This window comes from Nicotiana sylvestris, chromosome 3 (assembly GCF_000393655.2).
Source record: "Nicotiana sylvestris chromosome 3, ASM39365v2, whole genome shotgun sequence".
In the NCBI taxonomy this organism is placed as follows: Eukaryota; Viridiplantae; Streptophyta; class Magnoliopsida; order Solanales; family Solanaceae; genus Nicotiana; species Nicotiana sylvestris.
The window spans coordinates 219668742-219694856 of record NC_091059.1 but is presented as its reverse complement, the minus strand read 5'-3'; the positions used below and the strand labels follow the sequence as shown (position 1 = coordinate 219694856).

Here is a 26115-nt window from a genome sequence, read left to right as displayed (position 1 = left end):
TTCTATTACATTATCAAATGTAATAGTTTTCATATTTAAGTCATGAAATTGTGATTGCAATTTATAAAATTCGTCACTATCACAAGTACAAATATCACCTTTGCAAGCAGTGCAAGAAGTATCAACATTTTTATCACTATCAGATAAATCAATTAAATCAACTTCATCTTCAGATTCAGTCTCAGAGTAATAGTCAGATTCTGATCCTGAAGTGTATAACAAGCCATAAACCTTATCGCATAACTCATCATCGAGTTCTAAGGTTTTCAACTTTTGAATCTTGCAATTTGGAGAAATATGACCAAACTTTCCACACTTAATATCGGCGAGATCTCTCTTTGATCTATTCTTCGTAAATCGAGTAGATTTCCGATGCGCTTTTCTAGTATCACGCTCTTCCTTAGGCCTATATCTAGACCTCTTTTTCTTATACGGGCTATCCGGGTGAGGATACTTATGATATTTGTTTTTCTTCTTCCTACTTTGAGTAGAGGTTCCGGGTAAATCGAACTGGGTACAGAAGTCACCTAATTGAGATTTCTCTTTAAGCTTATCAACCTTAAGCTGTCTAGAAAGCTTTAGCTCATTACACAAGTTTAATCCTTCTTGTGTACATACTCCTATAAGTTTACCATAGGTATAATTATCATACTGAATTTCACCGTAACTACCCCTTAATACTTTCCTTACTCTTTCAGCAAATAAGGAAGGGAGGCCGTCTATAAACTTAGCTTTCCAATACTCATATTTAGTCTCGGGTAGTTCCATAACCCTACTCATAAAAGTATCTTTATACCATCTAAATTCACTAAGGGTCTTACATCTAAGCCCATTAAGTAAGGTTCTGATGGTCTCATGATTTGAGGTAAATCTACCATTGAAATGCTCTAAAATTGTAATGATAAGGGTATATACTGCATCTTCTCTATCCTTAACTAGAGGTATACCTATTTTATCAACACCCTCGTCTACAGCCGTAACATTAATAACGAAAGCCTTTTCTTCAACAGATAAATAATTATCCCACCAGCCACGAAGTTGGCCAGTAAAACCTGCAATAATCATTTTGCAAATAGTTCTATCTGTATTTTTAAAACTTTTGCAGATAGTCGAATACATAAGCATTCTATGTACGAGAATGGTTAATTGTCTATCAGTCAAACCATCAAGATTCCATTCATAAATTTCGGAACCGCTATAAGACGTATTAGTCTGATTCCAATCGCGTTCCTCAATCAACACATCTTGAGGAGTAGGGCGGGGATAATAGTAAGTTTGCATCCTAGGTCTGTCAGCATACCTACTATTGGGTTTAACTATACCTTTGAGTTTATTAAACTCTGACCATGTCTCAGTTTTATAATCAGAAACGGTCTCAATTATATCAGCAATTTTTTTAGATAAATCAATTGGTTTAACATTCAAACCAGAAAGCTTTTTATCAAGTAGTTGTGCTAAGTCATCAAGAGATTTAAATTTAAAATCCTGAATCTCAGGAGGTCTTTGAATATGAGTAAGAATAGCTTGATCAACTGTTTTACTTCCCGAAGTGGAGGCAATATCAGTTGGTCCTTTCTTAGTACTCATTTCCTTTATTAAAACAGTCAAATCATCCAGTGTCTTATCAAGAGAACCGATATGTTCTCCTAAAATCTATACATATAAACCCAAATAATTGTTTTGAGAAATCAATTTATTAATTTCTGCGATACTAATAGCTGCAACGTTATCATCAATAAATTTTTGAAAGGCAGTGAAGGTAATACCAATATTATTAGGTAAAATAAAGGGGGCATGAGGAGGATAAATGGCTGGAGGAATTTTTTCACCTTTCCTTTCTCTTTGTCAGATAATATTATTTCTGGCTGCATCGGCTGGGCCACCAGAGGCAGAGGTAGGGGAAGATCTTCCCCTAATAGATCATATTCTCAAGGATCGTCATACGGATCCTCATCAAATTCTCCAGTGATACAGGCAGGGAAAACGAGTTTAATAAACTCAAAGGTTTTCCATAAAGGAGATTCTTCATCAGGTCCGTCTATACACCTGGATGATAATCCAGAAGATGATCCATTATATGGTCATCTACAGGCATATTTGGCTTCCAAAAAGCAAAGTAATACATTTGCTTCAATCGCTAGAGAAGAAGACAACAATGATATTAAGTCTTACGAAAAATTACCAAAGAAAGAAATGATATTTCTCCTAGAAAACTCTGAGATTCAGAGAAAAGATGAACCATGGAAGATATTCCAGAGATATCTGATTAATGAATTATACTACCCGGGTGAATCATATAAAACCCGCACTTATTAGAGACTATTCTAATCAGTACAGGTAGTGCAGAATTCCAGTACTTTTAGGGTTATAACACAAATGAAAACGTTTATAACTTTTCAAAAATCATTATCAAACAGATTATATCTGTTGAAGAATGGGGAATTTCAACAATGAAAGAAAGCCATATAAGCCTTAATAAATCACCTATGAATTTTACTTATTGGGATTATATCCAAGCATTTGATAGAGTGCTTTATTATAACAATGAGAGGCATAAACATACTTTGTTTATTAAAGTATGTGCAAAGGTATTTACAGGACCAATTCCTAACTGGTTTTTAAATTGGTGGTCATACCACGGTCCCACAACAAAAATCCTGCCTGAACCATTCCTTAAGTTATACAAAGAATGGGCAAAAGTTTCACCATTCCTAACCGAGTTATATCACGCAGATCATATCTGTTGCCTAGAGAAAATTGATCAAATTTGCTTCTTTATTGAATTCTCTATCCCATGGATTCATAAATGGACTCCTGAATTAGGTTTTACGGAGGAACAAATTCCTTGCTTATATATGGTATTTTACAATAATTTTTGGGACAAATTGATGAAGAATGATCCCAAGACAAAAACATTATATGGACAAGAATTATTGGATTCTATTAAAACACAAATCCAAGTATACTCGTCCACTCCACAGAAGAAAATATTTGATGACAACTCCGTCAAACATATTGCTCGAAGAATCTCTGTTCAAGACGGAGATAAAACCGAATTAGTAAATAAATATCTGGAAGAAGTAAAAAGAAATTTACTTCAAACTTTGAATCAATGTGAAAGATCAGACACATCAATGCACAGTGAAACAAGTGGCGATGATATCGCAGAAGAAGATTCACAGCCGATGCAGCTGGTAGTTTGTACTCTATATCTAAAGCATGACCAGAAGCAGATTTAACCAAATGAGTGGTCTTTTGAAAATATTTAGTTGGAATTAATCCTTCCTGAATGCAGCTTACGTCAGCACCAGTATCAATCATAGCTACATCAGTTATAGAAAAATTATTATCGATCAAAATAGTACATTTAATATACCATTTATGCGCAGTAATAATTTGCATCATACCTAAAAACATATAAGATTTTTCTTCAGTCAGATCAGAAATTTCTTTTCCTTTATCATTAGAAAATTTTGAAATTCCTTTAGTCGAAAATTCAGGTAGAGAATTATTTTTCTCAATTTGAGTAATTCGGTGATCGCAAATCATTTGATTTTGCTTAAGAGACTTAATATCCTTTTTCAAATTTTCAATTTCAGCGGATTCATATCTATGTTGAAAAACTAATTTCTCTTGCATATTAACCATGAAGAATCCAGACTCTTTCAAAATATAAAGGAATTTTAATATAGTTTCTTGGCTTGGTTCCAAGATTGTGGTACAGTCGACTCTGATACTACTCTTATTGGCTTTGCCTTAGTGGCTACGTCTAGCCAGCTGTGACATTAAAGCCCGCTGAAGTTGTCAAAAGGGCTATCCCTTTCACAGTTAGAACTGCTATACACATGGGCTCAATAAGAGTATGTATCGGACCTAGACAGGCCCCTTGCTTGGGTAAAAGGATAGATCCTTCCATACAGTCATTAAAACTATAATAAAATTCCCGTATATTTCGAATCTTTACTGGTCACGCGGACTACCGCCAACCTTCAAAGGTACTGAAACAGCTAGATCTGGATGGCCGTGCGGAATACCGCCCGCCTACCCTGATCCTGGTGTAGATGGTATCAGAGCCTAGGAATTTTCATGGTAAATATGTAATAGATATGAAATATTCAACATAGATATGAAGCTTTTGGAATGGATCTGGGAGAAACAAGTACTAAAGGTACTAGACTTGAAGAGGTAAATATACCTCAAAACCTTGATTTATTAAATAAATGGACAATTCCTAAAATTTCTATAAAAACCATTTATGATTATGGTTGGTTTGATAAACTTTCTTCTAAACAATTGATAAAAATGATATATATATATATATATATATATATATATATATATATATATATATATATATATATATATATATATATATATATATATATATATAAAATATATAATATATCAAATTTAAACACAAAATAAATTGCAAAGAAATATTCAAGGGAATGTCTTATAATTTTTATTATCACGACATTAACAAAAAATGGCAATATCTTTCTTAGTCTTCTTCCCTCCAATAGAATGAGCACAACAAGGTACTAATACCACCATTAAAAGAAAAAAAACTAAGGAAGATGTGCCAAAATACATGTTACATATTAGTCTATGTATTATCTCTAACAAATTTCATAAATCCTTTAAGGTCCGGAGGAATTTCCGTTGGTGGTGGCGGAAAAGAAGCTTGTTCATCACCGCTTCCGAGCGAAGCAGCATCCTGCACAAGTTCCGCTAGCATTTCTTCATAAGCTTCGTCTATCTACGGTTGTGATTCTGCAAGTCCAAAATTTCTTCTTTCCGAACGGATCCAATCTCTAATGAGTACTGATTTTTCCAAGCTCTCCCTTATAGACGCTCTATGATCACCGATTTGAAGTATCGCTTGACTGAAAGCGCTCTCCGATGCCACTGTTGAAGCTTTAACACTTAAAATATCTCGAGCCATCCTTGAAAGAACCGGATAGTATTTTTGTTTGTCCTTCCACCATTCCAAAACATCAAAGGAGCTATCGAGATTCTCTTATTCAAGTCCCTGCGACAAATAAACTTGAAGCTCATTTAGTTGTGAACTATCACCAATATTATCACCTTGAGAATCCCTGAACTCCGTCCAAGCACTAAGGGCTTTAGGCCCGCAGTTCTTTTAGTTGATTGCGAACTAGTAGATCTTTTATTTCAAATTCTTTCTTCAAACAGTCTACTGCTTTTGGAAGCTCTCCAAGAGTTCCAATGATATTTAAATCATCAACATACACAACGATTATAACAAATTCAGATCCAGACCTTTTTATAAAGACACAAGGACAAATTGGATCATTTTTGTACCCTTCTTTCAACAGGTACTCACTTAGGCGATTATACCACATGCGCCCTAATTTTTTCAATCCATATAAGGATTTTTGAAGCTTTATTGAACATCTCGAAAACTTTTATATACTTCAGGCACTTTAAATCCTTCAGAAATTTTCATAAAGATTTCATTGTCTAATGAGCCATACAAATAGGCTGTGACAACATCCATTAGATGCATATCAAGTTTTTCATGCACTGCCAGATTTATAAGATACCTGAACTTGATAGCATCCACCACAGGAGAATATGTCTCCATATAATCAATGCCGGATCTTTGCGAAAATCCTTGTGCCACAAGTCGTGTTTTATATTTAACGACTTCATTTTTATCATTTCGTTTTCGCACAAAAACCCATTTGTACCCTACTGGCTTTATACCTTCAGGTGTTCGGACTATGGGTCCGGAGACTTCACGTTTTCCAAGTGAAGTTAACTCTGCCTGTGTCTTTCCATTTTGGCCAATCATTTATCTGTCTACATTCATCGACAGATTTTGGTTCAAGATCCTCATCTTGTTGCATTATTTCAACAGTAACATTATAACAAAAAATGTTATCGATAACAATATTTTTTCAATTCCATCTTTTTCCCATTGAGACGTATGTCGACGCCCCCTTTTTCTATGGGTCGAAATCGGGTATACGACATTGGGAGGACAACTCTATTCCCTTTCGAGAATTGGGTTTTGGAATTTTGAAGAGTCGCCACCTAATGATTATAGTTCATTAGGACACTTTAAGAAAGTTTTGAGTTGGAAAAACCCAGAGTTCGGGTAAGGGCTAAAAATTATCTCGAGGGGAAGGAGTTAGGTACCCCTCAAGATCCACTAGTGTGGTCCCGGCCATGTTACAATTGTGACTTTACAAGTAAACAATCAAAACTCAAATAAGGACTTGCATACAACATTGCAATTAGGTTGAAAACTTTTGAAGATAAGTAGAGAGGACAGGAATTTATGGAAAAAAAAGATTTGAATGGTTTCACGAGAAGAGATGAAAGCAAATAAGGGGAAGGGGGTCCTAGGTTTACGATTAATATGGATCACTTAAGTAGGAGTTGGAACATTTGGTCTAGCATGATCTAAGGCAAGTTGATAAACATTATAAATTGTTTGAGCATTTACTTTAATTGAGGCTTTTGCATTTCTAAGTGTAGCAAATTCCTCATCTGAAAGTAATAAGCATCATAAATTTTTGTGTACCAAAAGTGAGGACCTCCTAATTTCATTGTAGGATTTAACATGACAGCAACACCAAAAATAGGGGGATATGAAAAAAATATTTTTTAAACTTATCTTTCATAGAATTAATAGCAAGTTGATAAATTACTCCACCCTCTGAAAATTGAGTAAACAAATCTGCAAATGCTGCAATATAAACTAAACAGTTAGAAATAGTAGGATAATATTGCCTAGATAATTCATTTATAGCAACATGAAATTGTTCTAAAAAGCCTACAAGCATTTTAATATTAGTCCAATCCTGATTTGAAAGGTGCTCATCATCACCACTAACACGAGCATTATACGTTGCGTTTATTGGGTTTCTATATTCATATGCAATAACTAAACTTTCATATATGTAATTCCATCTAGTCGGACAAGGTTTATGAACCTTTCGTTCTCTAAGACCAAATTCATCACATTTTTTAAAATATTCTCTAAGTCTACTTCTACGGTTTGAATAAAAAAGCCAATTAAGAGCCATTTTAACCTTTTCAATTTCCACATTTAAAATTTTTATACCATCACCGACGATTAAATGGTAAATATGCCAAATACATATGACATAAAAAATATTACTAAATGCAGGATTTAGTGTAGTTGTAAGCAAGCCTATAGCATTAGTGTTACTAGAAAAATTATCCATTGAAACTGACATTATTTTATCTCTAATGCAAAAATATCTACAAAAATCTGCAACTGTGTTAGCAATAAACTTACCTGTGTGGCGTGAATTAATTATTCTATAAGTAATAATGCGCTTTTGCATTATCCAGTCCTCATCAATCCAATGACTTGTAACAGTTAGATAATCACAGTCATTACCACTTCTACCAATATCAGTAGTAATAGCAATGCGAAAATCTATATGAGTAAATAAATAGCGTAAATATTATTCATATTCATGTTTATATTTATAAATATCGCTCTTTACGGTTGCGCGAGGCCATCCTTTATAAGTAGGATTAAAAGCTCTTTTAATATAATGCACAAAGTGAGGGTTAGAAGGAAAACTATAGGGTAAGCACACAACAGTAACCATTTTTGCCAATTCTTCAAGATCTTTATTTGGATCATAATATAAAATGCCACCGGTAATAGTGTTAATTTCCGGTTGAACTAGATTTGACCCTGTACTAGGGTTAACCTCAGTATCTAAACTTCTGCCCTCTTGCGCAGCTTTCATTTGTAAATATCTAGCTTTATCTCTAGGGTGTTTCTTTATATGTCTAGTCAAAGTACTCGTACCGCTACGGTCTCCAGTATATTTATGAGCCATCAAAGACCCACAAGTTTTACACTTAGCCTTATTTTGTTCTCTTAGTTGAGTAAAAAAGTGCTAAACAAGAGATGTTTCGGTCCGTTTAGAAGGTTGTCTATTAAAAGTAGGGGTTACTACAAAAGGGTCAAACGGGGCATCATTTGGATTATTATCAATTGGGTTATTAACAGGACTAGTAGGTGTATCATCTAAATCCGGTTGCATTTCATCTAAATCATCATTTTCCTCATCATTTTCAAAGATAATTTGATTAGGATAAAGAGCATTCATAACTTCATCATTTAATTGTTGACCTGGTGCACTATCATGGCAAAATTGACTATCGAAAAATTAAAAACAAGGGTTATCACTATCAAGAATAACAGGTGGAGGAGGACGGGTAACAGGTCTGGGTCGGGGAACCGGGGAAAGAGTAGTAGCTTGGCGACTAGATTCACCAATTTTAGATTTTCTCTTACCCTTACCACCAAATATTTTTTTCAAAGAAAAGTCCATATTAATTATAATTATACTAACTAAAACAAACAAAACTATAATATTAAAACTTAAGAGTTAGAACGAGTTTGCCGAATTGACGAACAACTTCTTGAAAATTGAATATCGTTGAAGACTTGAATACTTCAATTCACCAACTAAACAAATTTTCACAAAATTGCAATAATAAAGTAAGCAATTATAGAAGAAAATTAGAGAGAGATTGATGAATTTGCGAGTGAAAATGAAAGAATTATGGAGTATTTATAGTTGAGAATATGGAAAAAGTGTGATTATAAAAAGTTTGGGGTTAAAACAAAGTTTGTGGGCCAAATGTCTATTTTTTAAAACGCCAAACGGCTAAAATTGCAGGCCAACAACTAGTTTTTAAATTTCAAACCGTTGGCCTTTTTTAAATTTTTTTTTCAAATGGTCCCGGGCTCGCGGTCTATTTGGTGAGGACCGGCCCACATTAGGCTTTTAGGACTGTTAGGGACCGACCCGTTTGCTAGCGGTCCCGGACTGGGCCCGACCCACAATACACCCTTACCTTGGTTTCACACATAATTTTTCAATTTTCCAAAATTTTCCCTCCACCTTAGACTCTTGTCGCTTGGCCCAAAATCGTTCATAACAAAAGATCGTTCAATTATTCTCGTATAGTGTCTTCATGAACGAAGTACATTTCAGATATTGTATATATTAAAACATCTGAGGAACATATATATCAACAGGCCTCCGTAGCATAGTGGTAGTGCGTTCGCTTCGTAAGCGAAAGGTCGCGAGTTCGATCCTCGCCGGGGGCTCCTTATTTAATTTCTTATTATTCCTGGCCTGTTTCATTTTTTTTTTGCCTGGCTTTACATTTTCCAGATTTTGTTTCAGGTTCGTAAATTGTGCAGATATTTTCCAATTAAATTTGTTCAATCTTGAAAAATCAAAAGTCCATATTTTAGAATGGCACTACTTATACCTTTGGTACAAAAACCAATCCAACCATTAATTCCTTTTCCTTCTTCCATTCCCAACCCTTTTAACCTAAACCAAAGCAAAAACAGAACTCAAATGTGCCTCCATTCCCACCACTTCACTCGAAGAACGAGTCTAAATCTTGGTGCAACTTCATTCATTCTTTTAAGTGAAAAAACTGCCAATGCCTTTGATTTCAGAATCACAGTTCCTGACCAGACACTTGAAGAAGCAGAAAATGGGATTCAAAGCCATGCAAAGAGTTTATTACAAGTCAAAGAATTGTTAGAGGCAGAAACATGGAAAGAAGCTCAAAAGGCTTTGAGAAAAAGCTCAGCTTTACTTAAACAAGATATCTACACCATAATCCAAGCTAAACCAGGAAAACTGAGGCCTGAGTTGAGGAAGCTTTACTCCATTTTGTTCAATACTGTTTCAAGATTGGATTTTGCAGCTAGGGATAAGGATGTGCCACGTGTATGGGAGTATTATGATAACATTGTCCTAGCTCTTAACAATATTTTGTCAAGACTATAGTTTTATATAGCCATGCAATTAATTTTTAAATTGTGGGTCGTTCTTTTTGATTCATGTTCTGTTTGTTACTAGATGTATGACGTGAGCATATAATTACCTTTCATCCTTGAGATACAGATTAAATCACCCAAAAGATATGTATATAAAATTTTCCATAAAAAAAGGTAAAATTTGTAACCTTAAAAATAATGAAGATTACCTGTCAGGTTAGAATTGAAATTAAGTTACTCCTGATTTCTTGAATTGCTGAGAAATAGAGGATATTAGATTTTCCTTATGATTGATACATTTAGAGCCAAACTTGATTGTTCTAATTCTTATGTAATTTACAAAAAACATCTTGATAAGATGTACTGGACCATGTAGTTTGCATTTTGTTTGATTACGCTATTTTGGCAGATTTTACAATTGTTTAGTACACTCTTCGTTCAATTTAGTTTTTGAATATTTTAATTTTAATTTTATAATACTAAGTTGAACTACTCTAATTTAGCTTTAAAATTTTGTCAACTTCAGTGGAATTGTTGAACCATAAAGTTTTGGAATTTGTGGTCCACAACTGTCTTTCTTTCTCTAATTTTCTTTGTTCAAACTTGGTTGTTTTGTTTTTCCTTTCAATTACTCCATTAGACTCGAGCGAGTAAGGAGATGTTACTTCGTGCATTATTCCTTTTTTTCTTTTAAAGAATGGGTCAGAATTAAATATTCTCTTCTACTATCAAATATAGAATTGTAACAACTATAGGGGTATCAAATTACTGAGTCATACCATGAAAGTTTGAAAGAGAGTGGTGGAAATGAGAGTGCGAAGGACGCTATCTATATCAGAAAATCAGTTCGGGTTCATGCCGGAGCGATCTACCACAGAAGCTATCCACCTTATTAGGAGGATGGTGGAACAATACAGGAATAGGAGGAAGGATGTCCACATGGTGTTTATTGATTTGGAGAAAGCGTACGACAAGGTTCCTAGGGAGGTCTTATGGAGCTGCTTGGAGGCTAAAGGGGTTCCGGTTGCCTACATTAGGCTGATTAAAGACATGTATGATGGAGCTAAGACTCAGGTTAGGATAGTAGGAGGCGACTCCGAGCACTTGCCGGTTGTTACGGGGTTGCACCAAGGGTCTGCGTTCGGCCCATTCCTATTTGCCCTGGTGATGGATGCACTAACTCATCATATTCAAGGAGAGGTGCCATGGTGCATGCTATTTGCTGATGACATAGTTCTAATTGATGAGACACGAAGCAGCGTCAACGAGAGGCTAGAGGTTTGGAGACATGACCTTGAGTCTAAAAGTTTCAAGTTGAGCAGGACGAAGACGGAATACCTTGAGTGCAAATTTGGGGTCGAGCCAACGGAAGCGGGAGTGGACGCGAGGCTTGACTCTCAAGTCATTCCCAAGAGGCGTAGTTTCAAGTACCTTGGGTCGGTTATTCAGGGGATCGGGGAGATCGATGAGGATGTCACACACCGTATAGGGGTGGGGTGGATGAAGTGGAGGTTAGCATCGAGAGTCCTGTGTGATAAGAAAGTGCCACCGTTACTAAAAGGTAAGTTTATAGAGCAGTGGTTAGGCTTGCCATGTTGTATGGGACTGAGTGTTGGTCGGTTAAGAACTCACACATCCAGAAGATGAAAGTAGCAGAGATGAGGATGTTGAGGTGGATGTGCGGGCATACAAAGATGGATAAGATTAGGAATGAAGAAATTCGAGAGAAGGTGGGCGTGACTCCCATGAAGGATAAGATGCGGGAAGCAAGACTTCGATGGTTCGGGCACATTCACAGGAGGAGCACTGATGCACCGGTGAGGAGGTGTGAGCAACTGGTTATGGTGGGTACGAGGAGAGGTAGAGGGAGACCTAAGACGAATTAGGGAGAGGTGATCAGGCAGGACATGACGCGACTTAGAATTGCTGAGGACATGACCCTTGATAGGGAATTGTGGAGGTCGAACATTAAGGTTGTAGGCTAGGGGAAAGTTGTGAATATTTCTACAGCGCACTAGAGTGAGATTAGCCAGTTAGGAGTTAGTTTTAGGATTCTAGTGGTAATCTACTGATGCACGGCTTTAGCTACTGGTTATTATTATACCTTCCATCTGTGAGCACGTGATTTTTGTCTTGCGCGACAATCGCTCCAAAAGAATAAAAAAATAATAACAAATGGTCCTGCTGTACAAATTTGGATTTTACATGGCACTTTGTTAATTATTCATGATTTTTGCCCATTTTTATTTTTTATTAAAACAAAATACAAAAATGTATGTGTCATGAATAATTTGAACCGTAATCCGGTTGTTAAATAAAAAATCATAAATAGGCATCTTCGTCCGTAATTTTGTTTTTGTTTGATTTTACCCGTTTTTAAAATATTTTAATGTGTGTGCAAATAACTGTATTAAGTGTTTATTTAATTTTAATTTGATTTACTTAGGTTTTGTTTTTAAAATAAAGAAGAAAAATAATAAAAAAAAATCTTTTCTCGGACTTGGGCCAATTTTAAACAAATTGGCCCAAACAAACTTAGCCCAAAACCCAGGCCTGCCCGGTCCGTGACCAGCCTACTTCGAGAACATACAAACGACGTCGTTTTTATCCAGGCTGATCTGAGCCGTTGATCTCTGAAAGATCAACGGCCAAGATCACCTCCCCATAACCCACTGATGACCCCGACCCGTTTCCACCCGGACCGACCCAAACCCTCTAAAGATGAAACGACACCGTCCCCTATCAGCCAAGAGATCCTGACCCTTCATCACATCTCATCCAACGGCCAGGATCCACCTACCCACTAACTATATAAACTTATAACATTACCCTGCCCCCCTATCCGAACCCCGGCTTTAGGTCACCTTCGTCCTCATCCCATTCCCCCTCCAAAAACCCTAGCCGCCCCTGTATCCTTCACCATGAAAACCGGTGGCACGGACGCCGGTGACCCCACCCTTAACACCATAGAACCCCCCTTGCCATCCGGAACACGGATCTGTTAACCACGTAACTCGAATCCCTTCCCACCTTCTCGAATCTTCGTTTGAAGATTCGAGTCGGAACTTGACTTACACCGTTTAACCCCAGTTTCACACCAGACACTCCCCAGACCCCTCGTGACCAAACCATGCTTGGTTTGGTCCGAATCTGATCAGGGAAGCATGAATCCCAGATCTGATTTTTGGAACCTTAGGGTTCCTCGTCACTGGTCCATATCCGTTCAAGCCGAAGAGATTAAGGTCTAATGGACCTTAATCGAAGTGTTTCTCATCTGAGAAACACTTCGATTAAAGTCCGTTCAGCCTTAAGAAAGGTCTGTTCGAATCCAAGTAAGATTTTGATTTTTCGGGGTTTAAGGTAAGTTTTGCTTTCTTTTCTTTATTTGTTTTGGTTCATCTGATTGATTAAAGGTCTGTTCATGTTTTGTTTTAATTTGTGTCTTTGAATTTTTATCAACTGTTGTTTGTCCACTTTACCTGAACCTCTGTGTTTGTTTGAATCCCTCTCCTATTCTGATAATGCGTATGTATGTATGTGCTGTGCGAATAATTGAGCTTCAAATTTTGACTGATCAACTGATTCCTCGAGTACCACTTTGTTTAGTCAGTATAATTCAAATCATGTGTCGATACTGTTAAATGTCTGATTTTTGGCTACGATTGTGCATGTTATGATTAATATAGTCGAGTCGACATGTGTCGTCAATTAGTTTCAATTGCCTGAACAATAACAAATCGATTTGCTTCTGGACACATTTGTTTGAATCGATTAGGAACTGAGTTTGTTTACTTATAGTTGTTAATTGAATCAGAAAGGTAAAAGGAATGTTTGTTTAACTTCTGAATTGGAGGGCATGTGCACTTTCTGCACAACATGTGCATTTGTGCACCACAGGTGCATTTGTGCACAGCCTGTGCCCTGCATAAGGGCTTTTGAATAAAATAATCGACAGCACATGCTGTCAGATATATTCTGCTGCCCATTACCCTGCTTTAGTTAAGAAGTATTAAACCTCTTTCAAAAGGGTAAGTCTGCCAGGGAATGTGATGGGTTTCTAATACTTAAATAGCTAAGTGGAACTGAAAAGAAGAAAGCATATGGGAGGGGTATCTGGTTAGCCGATCAGGCTGTAAAAGGGGTGATGTTAAGGCTTATAAAAGGGAGGCACATTGAGAGATAAGAAAAAATATACATAGAGGACAGAGGGAATTGTTAAGAAAAAAGATAGAGGAGATCAAGATTGATCTGAGAAGAGAGGTTTGGAGACATACATAGATACACATATATACAGAAATAGAAAGAGAGCAAGAAAGAGATAAAACAGATAGGAAATCAGAAACTTGGTTTTGTTTGTCTGAAGTTCATCTGTTGTCAATTTGTTAGGTAGTGTTGCTTCTTCTAAGTTTCAATCGAGATTACTGTTAGTGTTTTGTTGCATTTGGTGTATCTCGGAATTGGATTGTCTGGAGTTCTGTTTCCACCACACTGTGTGCTGCTTCATTTGGCTACTTTCTCTTCAACTATAGTTCCATCCCTTGCAATAGAATCTGCTCTGCTGTGTTGTTTTGATTGCTGCTGTTACTCTGATTCCTGCTGCTGCTGATCTTCCCTGTTATTCTCTTCTTCCTCTTTGCATTTCAGCATTCCAGGTACACATTTCAAGTCCCATATTGATGTAACTGAAACAGTTTGAAAGCATGAAATGAAAAAGGTTGAAGAAGTTCAAGTATTTGTTGTAATATTCATGGTACATTAACGAGTCTGTAAAAAATTGATTAGTTTATAATTCAATAGTGTGAAAGTATGTACTGATACTTGATTGAGTTTAGCCCCTTTATGTTAGTTCGTCAGTTGTTTGTTAGTACGGGGTACGTATACTCCGACCTTATACAATGCTGTTTCTGTTTCCTTTAGTTTTTTTTTTGGGTTCCATTAGGCAGTACATAGGGTCACATTCAAAGTCCCATTGGTAACAATATCTAGTAGCTAAATCCTTTAATCTAGCCTAAATGAGTTTAGTTAAGTTCAACTCAAGAAATGTTCGGATTAAGTGTTATATTTCGTTAGCTTGTATGCGATTTCAGATTAAAGCATTTTTCCATTAAAGTATAACATTTTCTTAACTTTGTAAATAATTAATCATAAGAATCCGGATCAGGCCAAAGCCTATAATTAAATTAGCATGTACCTTTTCTTCTAATTTTAGGGACAAATGTATTAGAAATGTAGCCACTTTAGGATATCCTTTCTAAAATAGAGACGAACCTCGCCAAATAAAAATGCAAAATTGCGGGGGCCCTCGATAAATAATCATAATAAATATTTAGAATTCAGACTAGGCCGTTTAGTGAATCTCATGGCCTTCTCAAAAAATAATAACGCGTTAGGCTCTTTAGGCGTGACTTAATTAAATCATATTCTTAAATTCGGGTGCACATTGATGTGACCCAAATTCAAATCTCAACGAAGTCAAAATGTGTTGACAATCACGGGCGCATTGATTGTGACGTGGTTCGAGATGCATTTTCACGACGTTGCAATTCTATAAAATAAGTGATAATGATAAAAGCGGTTTAAACTTAATAAAAGCATGTAAGTCATAACATGTATTTAAATCCGATATTTAGCCATTATAACAATTTAAGCGACCGTGCTAGAACCACGGGATTCGAGAGTGCCTAACACCTTCCCTCGGGTCAACAGAATTCCTTACTTAGAATTTCTGGTTCGCAGACTTCATTTGGAAAAGTCGAAAATTTCCTCGATTTGGGATTCAAGATAAACCGGTGACTTGGGACACCAGAAGCCAAACCTTTCCCAAGTGGCGACTCTGAATTAAATAAATAATCCCATTTCGAATATTGTCACTTAAATTGGAAAAACTCCCTCGCGCATTTAACCCTTCGGGGCGGGGCGCGCAAAAAGGAGGTGTGACACCATCTATTTCATATTTCTTATATTGATGTTATTTTATTATGATTCTATTGATGGTACTAATATATCGTCTCTTGTTGCTTTCTTAAGCCGAGGGTCTCCTGGAAACAACCTCTCTGCCCCTCGGGGTAGGGGTAAGGTCTGCGTATATATTACCCTCCCCAGACCCCACTTGTGAGATTATACTGGGCCGTTGTTGTTGTTGTTGTTCTACTATCAAATGTAAATCTCTTTATCTTTTTACTAAGTTGATTTTCCATCTGAGCTTTATAAAAAATAAAAGCATTAAAGATATTATCTTTATGACTAAGTAAATAATTAAGAAAAATCAACAATAAATATTACATAATACCGTTTAACAACTTTGTTTCTCTATTTATGAAAAAATAATTTTTTTTTATACTTTTAGCTTCAGTACATATTTCACACTTGTTGGTATTATTTGAATCTAACCATATACTTAACCTAGACTCAAGATATAATGGAGCTTGTATATTAGTGCTATCTTTTATTCAGCTATAGGCATGGATGATTAGAATTTAGATACATATACTGTATGGGTGAACATCATCTACATCCCCAAACTTTGTTTTAAAAGTCAAACTCCTTCTTCTACTTTGAACAATTGTAATTCTCCCCCATTTGTCAGTTAACTTTTTTAAATACCTATTTTAACTTTTATAATATCAACATTTATCTCTTTTTGTTTTTAATCTTTTACCTTTTTAGCATCATGATATTTTTTTTCTTTCCTAATATTTATGCTATGTACCTATATAACAACTAAATTTAATTTTCAAATTGAAAAAGTAAAAATGATAATCAAGCATATAATTTAATAACATTTAATAATAAAAAGGATTAACAAAATAGAATTTAAAAGAAGATAATTTAATCTTATAAATAATATTATTAATAGAAATTGAATTTAAAAAATTCATTTACACAATTAGGGGTGACAAAATGGTTAAAAGAAAACAGTTAACCACCCATATTATCCACTTAAAAATGGGTTGGATAATGAACTTTTTAAAAACGGGCCAATATGGATAAGAATCATATTATCCATTTAGAAAATGGATAATCAATGTGTAACCAATGGATAACCAATGAGTCTAACTTTTACATTTGTAAAGCCTCAAATTGAGGGTTCCTCAAGTTAGGGAGACTAAGAATTCTCCCAAAAGTGATCATATACAAGAAGTCATGGATAATATGAGTAACCTATATTATCCGCTGGTTAACCCATTTTTTATCCGTATTAAATATGGATCGGGTCGGATAACTGATCTATTTTTTCATTATCCATTTTCGACCCGAATCATATCCGACCCGACCCGACCGTTTGCCACTCTTATACACAATCAAGAATAAAATAGTGAAAACCTTATAAATATATGCTCAATACAGGTAATACAAAATCTTATAATTATTAAAAATAAAGGCAGATTTTATAACAAACTTCTAAAAAATTATCTATTTAACACTAAGAAAATATAATTCAGAGATATACTTAATGCGCGTTATATTAAATAAAAATCATAAAAGTATAATAGTTTTTGTGACAAATTTATAAAAAGGAATATTCTATTTATAATTTTAATAAATGTAAATTATAATGTATAATATAACATAATTTAAATTATAGATAAAATCATAAAAATAGCATATACAATAAAAAAAGGATTGAGGATGGAATTAAAAATAACAAGGGCAATATAGACATTGTGTAGGATAAAAGGGGGAGAATGATAATTGTTCATAGTTGAAGAGGGAGTTTGATTTTTAAAGCGAAGTTAGGGAGTGTAAATGATTTTCACCCTATATATATAGAGTATGGATCAATTTAGTTCACTTCCAATTAAGCAAAACATACAATTTATGGAATCTTCTCCGTAGAGTAATTTAATTTACTCCTCTTTTTTTAAATTCTTTTTAAATGGATATAGTTATAGCTAGGGACTAGCTATCAAGATGAGAAATTCATTAATTCTACAGATTGAATCAGCTTGGGTCTGGGTTCAAGCAAATGGACCACACCGAAAAGAGCCATTAGATATCTTAATTAACTACTTTTTCCTACTAGTTTTTCTTTTTCTTATATCCACCGAAAAGAAAATATACAAAACGATCAAGAGTATAAGTAATAAGATTAATCCATTACACCACCGGGTGCATATTAGAAAAGATTTAACTTAGGCACATTCACAATATAAAGAATTTTGTCACTATTGGTATATTTCAAACTTGTCGCAGTAGGATAACATATCTTAGCTAGAGTTTGGACATAAATTTGGTTGAAATTTAAAAAAAAAAGTTTTTGAAATTGTGTTGAAAAATAATTTTTGGAAGTCGAAGTTGTGTTTGGACATGTATTTTATTTGGAATTTTTTTTTTTGAAATTCTATGAGTGGAAGAAAAAATTTCACCCAAAAACTCCCATAAACCAACTTGAAAATGTTTGAATTTTTCCCCTCCAAAATATGATCATATTTCATAAACAAACAATGTTTTCAAAAAAAAAATTGAAAAAATGAAACCAAAATCTATGGCTCAACGGGAGCTATTTTTTATATAAGTTATATACTAATTTCACTTTTTATATACTTACTTGTAATTATCATGTTGGGGTAATCTAGCTAATAGTGCATAAATTCTCTTACACTTTAAATGTCAAGAAGTTCACGTTAAAATATTATAACAATGATCATATATATAATTGGAAATATAATTTCATCTTAGGTGGGACAAAGGAAATATAATTAGATGGTACGACTCTTCTTCAAACTCTGCGTAGAACGGAAACTTAATGCATCGGACTGCTCTCCCACGCAAAGCAAGATTTCATTTTTCACGATCTACTCAAAAATAAATTGTCTCCTTATCACGTGCATGTCCTAACTTCTAATAAAAGCAATACATTTCTTTTCTAAAGAGGACCACAAAAACCTTTTTCTACTTTAGAAAAAGGGCACCTTAGCCCAAGTTGGAGTTTTGCAGCAGCTGTGGCCATTCTTTAAAAAAAAAAAGTTCTTGGATCTAGTGAATTCAGTAGTACTGATGCAATCCAATCTCTGTCCATTGCTTATCACCTTTCCCTTTCACACACTGTCATGCATAGAAGAATTATAGATTCCACATACCTCTCCTTTTCTTGCTTCCATGCTTGTACTCATTCATATGTATAACCTTCCTTTTCCTCTCAAGGCTTCTTTGTTTCTAGGGTTTCTTTTTAACTTGTCTGTAGTACAATTATACACAGGGGCGGATTTAGAGAGCGGAAGGGGGTTCTCTCTTCGCCGAAAAATTACACTGTATATATAAGGCAAAATCTGTTTTTTACCTCTATATATTAAGTTTTGAATCCCCTTAACACAACCCGAAAGTGTAGTTTAGTGGTCAAGGGGGTTCAAAACCTTCATAAGGTTATAGGTTCAATTCCCACTAGCTACAAAAAATTTTTTGAACCCCCTTCGTGGAGATCCTGTCTCCGCCACTGATTATATATATATATATATTATATACACGGATCATTTTTAGTTTAAGCGATTGAGTAGGCAACCATTTAGGTTAATCTATAAATAACCTAGTGTTACATATTTATTGTATTGCAAGTGATTTTTTCTTATAACAGTGATGGTATATATTCATGTAAATTTATGTTCATCTTGACCATTCTCTCAAATATTTGTTATCTGCTACTAACATAAATATTGGGTAACGATCTGTCAAGGCTTAAGTTAATAGAAAGAAATTATCAGTGTTTTTTTTTTATTGGGGGTATTTGTATATATACCTATTTTTTGGGTTACGTTTTAATTTGTGCTCGCTTTACAAAAAAAATTGCAAGCGTACCCACTTTTTCGCGTAACTTCAGCATACGAGCCTGAAGTATCAAAGGCGATCACGCAAAACTTCAGCATTCTAGTAGACGGGTCTGAAGTAGCAAAAATTGCTGAACCAAGTGTGCTGAAGTTTTTGTTTGTAATTGCTGAACTTAAGCATAGTAGCTGAAATTTTGTTCTCTATTTGCTGAAGTTTTTGTTTGTAATTGTTGAACTTCGGCATTGTAGTAGCTGAAGTTTTGTTCTCTATTTCTTGAACTTCAACATGTTTTAGCTGAAGTTTTGTTCTATATTTGCTGAATTTCAGTATGTTTTATGCTATCATGTAATTGATTTTTTGTACAAATATATTATCTTAAGTAGAATTAGTAACTTAAAAAACTAGATAATAATTTAGCACAACAAGTTAAAATGCATTGATAATGTACAAAGCTGAATCCAAAAAGAATAATAGAATGTGAATTAAAGGAAATAGACTTACATTTACATACATGTACGTACCAACTTTAGAAAGTTATTTATAATTTGTTTTTAAATAATTTGATAAACATATTTATGGCAATCATCCCCACGAACTGAAGTTTCATAGCAGCACCAACAACAACAGAAGAAAAAAGAAGGAGAAGAAGAAAACGAAGGAGGACAAAAAAGGCTGAAGTTGTTTAAAAAATAAGTACAAGTTAAAACTTTTAAAAAAAATGGGTATAGGTTAAATGGGGGCGACCAAATAGGACGTCCCGTGCAATTTTTACTTTTTTATTTATATGTTTTTAATCCGGACCCTACCCATTGAACATTATGCATATTGATTTTCTTAATTAACTTTCTGGTTTTAAAGGAGAATCAAAACGATTGATTTAAACATAAAAGAAAAGATTGTCACTAGGTTTTAACCCAGTGATCGGACAAACCAAACCAGACAACTCAACAGTGTTCTATCTCTAGTTTAACGGCAAACGCTAATTTATTAATTATTGATAGTAACTTACGAGCAAATAGCTAGGAGGTGGCTTTTATCGTGCACGCATTGGCATATGTTTAACCAAAAATATGTCTTTCTGTCAAAGTTTAATTTTAGAAGAAAACGGGTTACTGATAATCAAGTTTAACTTCACTTTCTCAATGGCATCAAAGGAAAATAATAAGAATAACTAAGGAAATAATTGATTGCAAAGTCAAGTTACAGAATTTCGAGAAAGTAAAAAAGTAAATTATATATTTCAATATTGTCTCATATGTGTCTTTACAAATAATATCATGTGCCCTTATATAAGAATGTACAATAGTATCGGTTTTTCCTCATAATTTGAGCTAATTATGCGCATTAATGATATTGATTGCCCATTATTTTGGATTCTCATAACCGATGCATTTATTGCTATAAATGCCTTACATCTGTTACAATTCACCTTCCTTATTTCTTTCCGGTTCATGTATCTTTCCTTCTTTCTACTATTTATTCATTCTTTGCCAGCTGTTAGGTCCGGTACTGTCTCGTGAGTATTTCTTCCCGTGTCTTTTCTTACTCTATCAAATAAGACTGCCACATATTGCTATATTATTATTGTACACATTATGCCATGTCAGCAGTCTAATATTCCACGCAACCAATACAGCATATATATAAGACTGCCTATATGGCTACAGACTACATTACGCTACTATCAAGTTGGTTACTAGAGAGTTGAGACTCGAGAATACTTAGGTTGCAAAAAGGTTATATAGTAATATAGTAAAGAATAATTACGCTTTTTCGCAGGCAGTTTAAGAGATGGCAGATCATGAAATTCAACTCCTATCCGTTTTGTACATTCTTTCATCTAAAAGTTCGAATAAAATGTACTCACAATTCCAAGATTAATTATGCCTATCACAATAAGTCGTACGTGAACAGCTTTTGTTCAATTATAGTGAAGAGTTTACATTTTTTTACCCTAGATATTGAATCATTAATCTAGATACAATTTACAGATTCTTAATTATATTAGAATTGATGGCATAAGAAGACGCCAATTACCTCATAGCTCCTTGAATAAATTGGATTTTTTATTAAGAAAACGAAAGTAAATACTATATATTATGTTAACTCATGCTACCCGCATAAACTCTTTTGCTACTTAAAGCTAGTTTGGGAATTTGTGATTCAATTAGTGTAATATACGATCATATATAAATTTCTTTTTGAAAGGGTTTTAATTTTGGTCAACTTATGTTCATAAAATCACAGACTAATTGGATATTATTGGAGAAGAATTTGTTAGGTGTTTGCCATAATTTTCTTACCATATTTGGTTTTCCTATTTGTTGAAGGAAAGGGCAATATAATTACCTTAATTGAGTTTTCCTTTTTGTAGAAGGAAATTATAATTCTCCTATACTTGGCTAGTCCTTTTTCTTGTAGAAAAAGGTTTGGAGTTCTATAAATTGAAGATCTGTCTTTCTCATTCAGTAGCATCCACAATGTAGCCATAGGGGCTTGAGAGTAGTATTTAGGGGGAGAACTTTACGGGACAAGTGTTAGTGTGTCACTTGTGTTTACCTCTTTGTGAGGTTGTTCTCTCGATATTTTGTACTCTTTTTTATATAGTGGATTGCTCATCTCCGTTGTGGATGTAGGTCAGTTGACCGAACCACGTTAAATGTTTGTGTCTCTTTTGGTAGATTTCTCTTTTGTTGTCGGACTTATTGTCGTTCAAGTCTGCTTTGCTAGCTTGCGCATGACATGTAGCATCCACAATGTAGCTAGGGTTCTCAAGTTCCAGAAATCAACTTTTACCAGTACTACTCTAGCTAGGGTTCACTATTCTTCCGACTCTCGTTAGTTTTTTGTGATTACTGCTTGAAAAACAATCATTTTGAGCTACTTCATATTACTCCCGTACACTTGCCATGAAATATGCTTTCAACATTACACATTATTTATAAGGGGAGCAAAAAGTAAAATAGAAAAAAGAAAGAGAAGAAAAAGGGAAGATGTTCACATTATCCGTACAGTTTAGTACACAACCTTCCATTGTTCTATGAAGAAAGCTTTGCAGCACAACATTAAATTGTACTACTTACATCCATAGAAATTTAAATGACTAGTAAATATATTCTTATAGATATCTTGCATCAAACACCAAAAAAAAGAAATATAATTTGGCAATTGCTCGTTAATGATCTTAAGAGTTAAGACTCCTACTAGCAAGAGCATATAACTTTGAGACAAGAAGTAACTATTTCCTGTTTGCGAAAGAATAATGAGGAAATTTACAACTTTGTCTAAATCTTGGATATGCATGAAAGAAATATTCGTAGATGTCAAAAGGGAAGTTTAACAGTTGCATGCATGCATCAATAAAAGCTTCAGGTAGATGAAGCAGAAGCTATAATTATTTGGCAATCAGAGGCTCTCATAATTTGACAATTATGTGATATCGGTCAGACTGAACACAGTGAATGAGCTTAGCTTCTTAATGTGGCGATATCATACTTCTAATTTCTAAGAACTGAAAAGTTCAAGTAAATATTAAAGAAGATGAAGTAAGGTCTATTATTAGTGCACAGCTAAATATGATATGTTCCATATATTTTATGGAGAAGTATTTAATTTCCTTAATTAACAGAAGTAGCTTGAATCTTTTGGTCTGACTACAAGAAAAATTGGAATCATTAACAAGAGAATCATTTTGTAAATTGGGTTACTAACGGGTTTGAATCCGTTGCTAAAAGGCTCGTTGGTAATATTTACCAACGGATTTGTTCTGTTGGTAAAATTAACAACCACCCGAAACTGATGAATAACCTAATTTATATATATACTATGATTAGCTTGGTTAACGAAAACCATGATAATGATCAGAGAGAAAGAGTGAGATGTATAGCTCATATTTATCAGGTGATCAGTTACAAATTTTAGTTAAACATTCCTTACTTACCTTTAAATTTTGCAAATTGCAGTTTAATTCACTTATAATTAGAAAGGGCTCGAGTATGGCAACTGTTTATTCTAAGAAGAATGCATAATTAACGCTAAAGACAACTTTCGATATGTATAACTAAATAATTAAATCATATTCCAATGGTAAAAGAAGTTACAACCAAAATATAGAATTTATACCACTTCAATAACACCCAAGAAAAAGACAAAAAAGAAGCACCAAGAAACGAGGAAGGAAGAAAAAGAAAAGAAACCACAAAAAAACTGCAAAATAGAATACTCATTTACCACGCAGTGGTAATGTGAACTGTGTTTTAAATAATAGTATGTTCTGCAGAGAAAAGAAGTAAAACTTTATAAACATATATAGTACTAGAGATAGAATGTCTTACTGCAATATTGATGTACCTCTGATGTAGGAAAGTAGCATAATCTTGTTTGCTCTATCCGGTACATGATCTTTGTCTTTGAAATAATATTGTATTATGCAGAAACGTATAATTTCCCATATTTCTTGGACTTAAGGCTCCAAGCCCCTTAGTTGATACTAGAATTTCTTCCTCCTGATCCAATCTAAATTAATTGTCGCCGCCTTCATGTGGTTGGCTATCATCATCATCTTCTCTTGAATGAATCCATCTTGGATCGTCATTCAGACTGAAGGGTTTGATCAAATTAAGAGTTGACACTGGTGGATTCGGAAGGACGTGTTGTGAACTTGAGCTTAAGAAATGGAAATGGTTCAACTGCGCCCTTGGATCATTTTCAATGGGATAATTGGTCATATAAGGAGAAATCATAGGTGAAAATGTTGTAGCTGTTGGATTAAAGTATACTTGAGAACCTGAAGGCAAAGACAAGGATGACGCCAATGATAAAGGAAAATTATTTTGGGACGATTCTTCTGTTTGGGGTTGTCCAAAATGAGCTAAAGACAAACTCGAATTAGGCTCCCATGGATAGTAAGAATTGAAAGGCATGCTGTTGTTCATCAGGCCAGGTAAATTAGGAGATCTATTGCCTAATGGAAAGAAACTCTGAGCTGAAATTTGAGGAACATAACCTCCAATTTCCTCTTGGTTTTCTTGCTCATTTGAAGCAATCGACTTGTTTTTTCCATATACTGTGTCTGTATCAATTACCTTGGATTTTGCTCTCAAATTAGCTGCGTCAAAATGATGATCGCCTTGGAACTGAGCAAAGTATCCTGGTGGTATCTGTAATGGTGGAAGCTTATCGATTTCATGTTTAGTGACTTCAATTAACCAATCTACAACTTTGCTAGGTTGGCTGAGACCAAGTCTATCTTGAAGATCATACAATTGAATTGCAGTTGGCACTGAAAGCCTAATTCTCCTGTCTCTAAGACCCCTTATTGTGCAGACTTTACTGTGTCTATCTTTTCCACCAAAAGTACGCGATACACGTACAATTCTTGGATTTTTAAAGCCTCCCCACTGCCTTGAACTTGTTGATGTAGTAGCCTTTGAGGTCAATTTACTGTTGTTGGTTCCACCAGATTCTTGCTTCGCCTGAAAACTGTTTCCACTTGAATTCATGATATTATCTGTCGTTCTTCATCCTCGATCTACAATAATCAACAACTAGAAAAGAAAAACAAAAAAGAACATTAAGCACCAAGTAAAGGATAGAAATGAAATTAAAATTAGTGATTTGATTGCAAATTATGCTTCACAAGAAGGAATATAAGGGGATATCCAATCACGAGAAGAGTATACGTGTAAAATTTCTTGTGCAGATTCTAACTTATGTTCAATTTGGATAAATTTTGGAGTTGTGAAGATAATTAGGGTTGCTAGCTCTTGGTGTTTACAACAAATTGAACCTCCAAAATAACTCCGCTAAACCAAGAGTTTGCTGAGGACGACTAATATCTAGCTGGAGATAAGAAATTAAATTACTTCTTTGAATAAACAATCAGAAGGTTAAAGGTCACAAGTTAAACTCACATTAGGTTTTTGCTGCAGATAAAGTTCAATTTGTCTCACAGCCTTGAGAATGGAAGAGCTTTTGATAACGTTACTTCCTCTTATACGCTCAGCCTTGCATCAAAATGGGATGTTAGTGCAAATTTTCTGAAAAGAACAACTCATATACAGAGAATAACCTTACAGGATATAAGTTGTAGTTTTGGGGAAAGAAGAAATGTTAATTAGATTCTTACTTTGCCTTATATCATAGAGGAAAGTAGAAGTATGGCAAATCCGTGGCCATGTGGCGCTTACACATGCTGACACGCGTACAGACTTGATAGCTAGAGTTAGTAGGACTAATTTAATTTCGAAGTTGTCTATCTTAGTTTACATTACTATCAGGTCACACAAAAAATATCTACAAGTTTTCTTTTAATGTGAGATTTATTATCTTGAAAATAGAATAAATTACGTATTAGTCTGCTACACTGATGGCACATATAACTTAAACTATTTCCCATATTTAGACTACTACATGAATAAATTGTTTGCAAAATGAATTAGTCAACTGGTCATTCTAACATAGTTTCACATTTTAATTTTCAGTTGTCATATACTATTTAATGATGCTACAAAAGAAAGGTAGACTGT

At 34.5% G+C, this 26115-nt stretch overlaps 2 protein-coding genes and 1 non-coding gene across 3 annotated transcripts; 2 read left to right on the top strand and 1 right to left on the bottom strand.

Annotated features, from left to right (window-relative positions):
- Window positions 1-9064: 9064 nt before the first annotated feature.
- TRNAT-CGU (transfer RNA threonine (anticodon CGU)) lies at window positions 9065-9136 on the top strand. The gene has a single exon. It is a non-coding gene; the product is annotated as a tRNA-Thr (tRNA).
- Window positions 9137-9190: 54 nt separating this feature from the next.
- On the top strand, window positions 9191-9864 carry LOC104244297 (psbQ-like protein 3, chloroplastic). The gene has a single exon (XM_009799697.2). It carries the CDS (start codon window positions 9288-9290, stop codon window positions 9834-9836), a length of 549 nt encoding a protein of 182 aa, XP_009797999.1. The 5' UTR covers window positions 9191-9287; the 3' UTR covers window positions 9837-9864.
- A 13777-nt stretch (window positions 9865-23641) lies between these two features.
- LOC104230595 (transcription factor TCP5-like) lies at window positions 23642-25691 on the bottom strand. Its single transcript, XM_009783446.2, has 2 exons — window positions 25501-25691; window positions 23642-25134 (listed from the first exon to the last, which is right to left on the bottom strand). Exon 2 carries the CDS (start codon window positions 25087-25089, stop codon window positions 24109-24111), a length of 981 nt encoding a protein of 326 aa, XP_009781748.1. The 5' UTR covers window positions 25090-25134; window positions 25501-25691; the 3' UTR covers window positions 23642-24108.
- Between the last annotated feature and the right edge of the window lie 424 nt (window positions 25692-26115).

What these genes read in the sequence shown, in the direction of transcription:
- LOC104244297 (XM_009799697.2), top strand. Translation starts at nt 9,288, where the DNA reads ATGGCACTACTTATACCTTTGGTACAAAAACCAATCCAACCATTAATT.
- LOC104230595 (XM_009783446.2), bottom strand. Translation starts at nt 25,089, where the DNA reads ATGAATTCAAGTGGAAACAGTTTTCAGGCGAAGCAAGAATCTGGTGGA.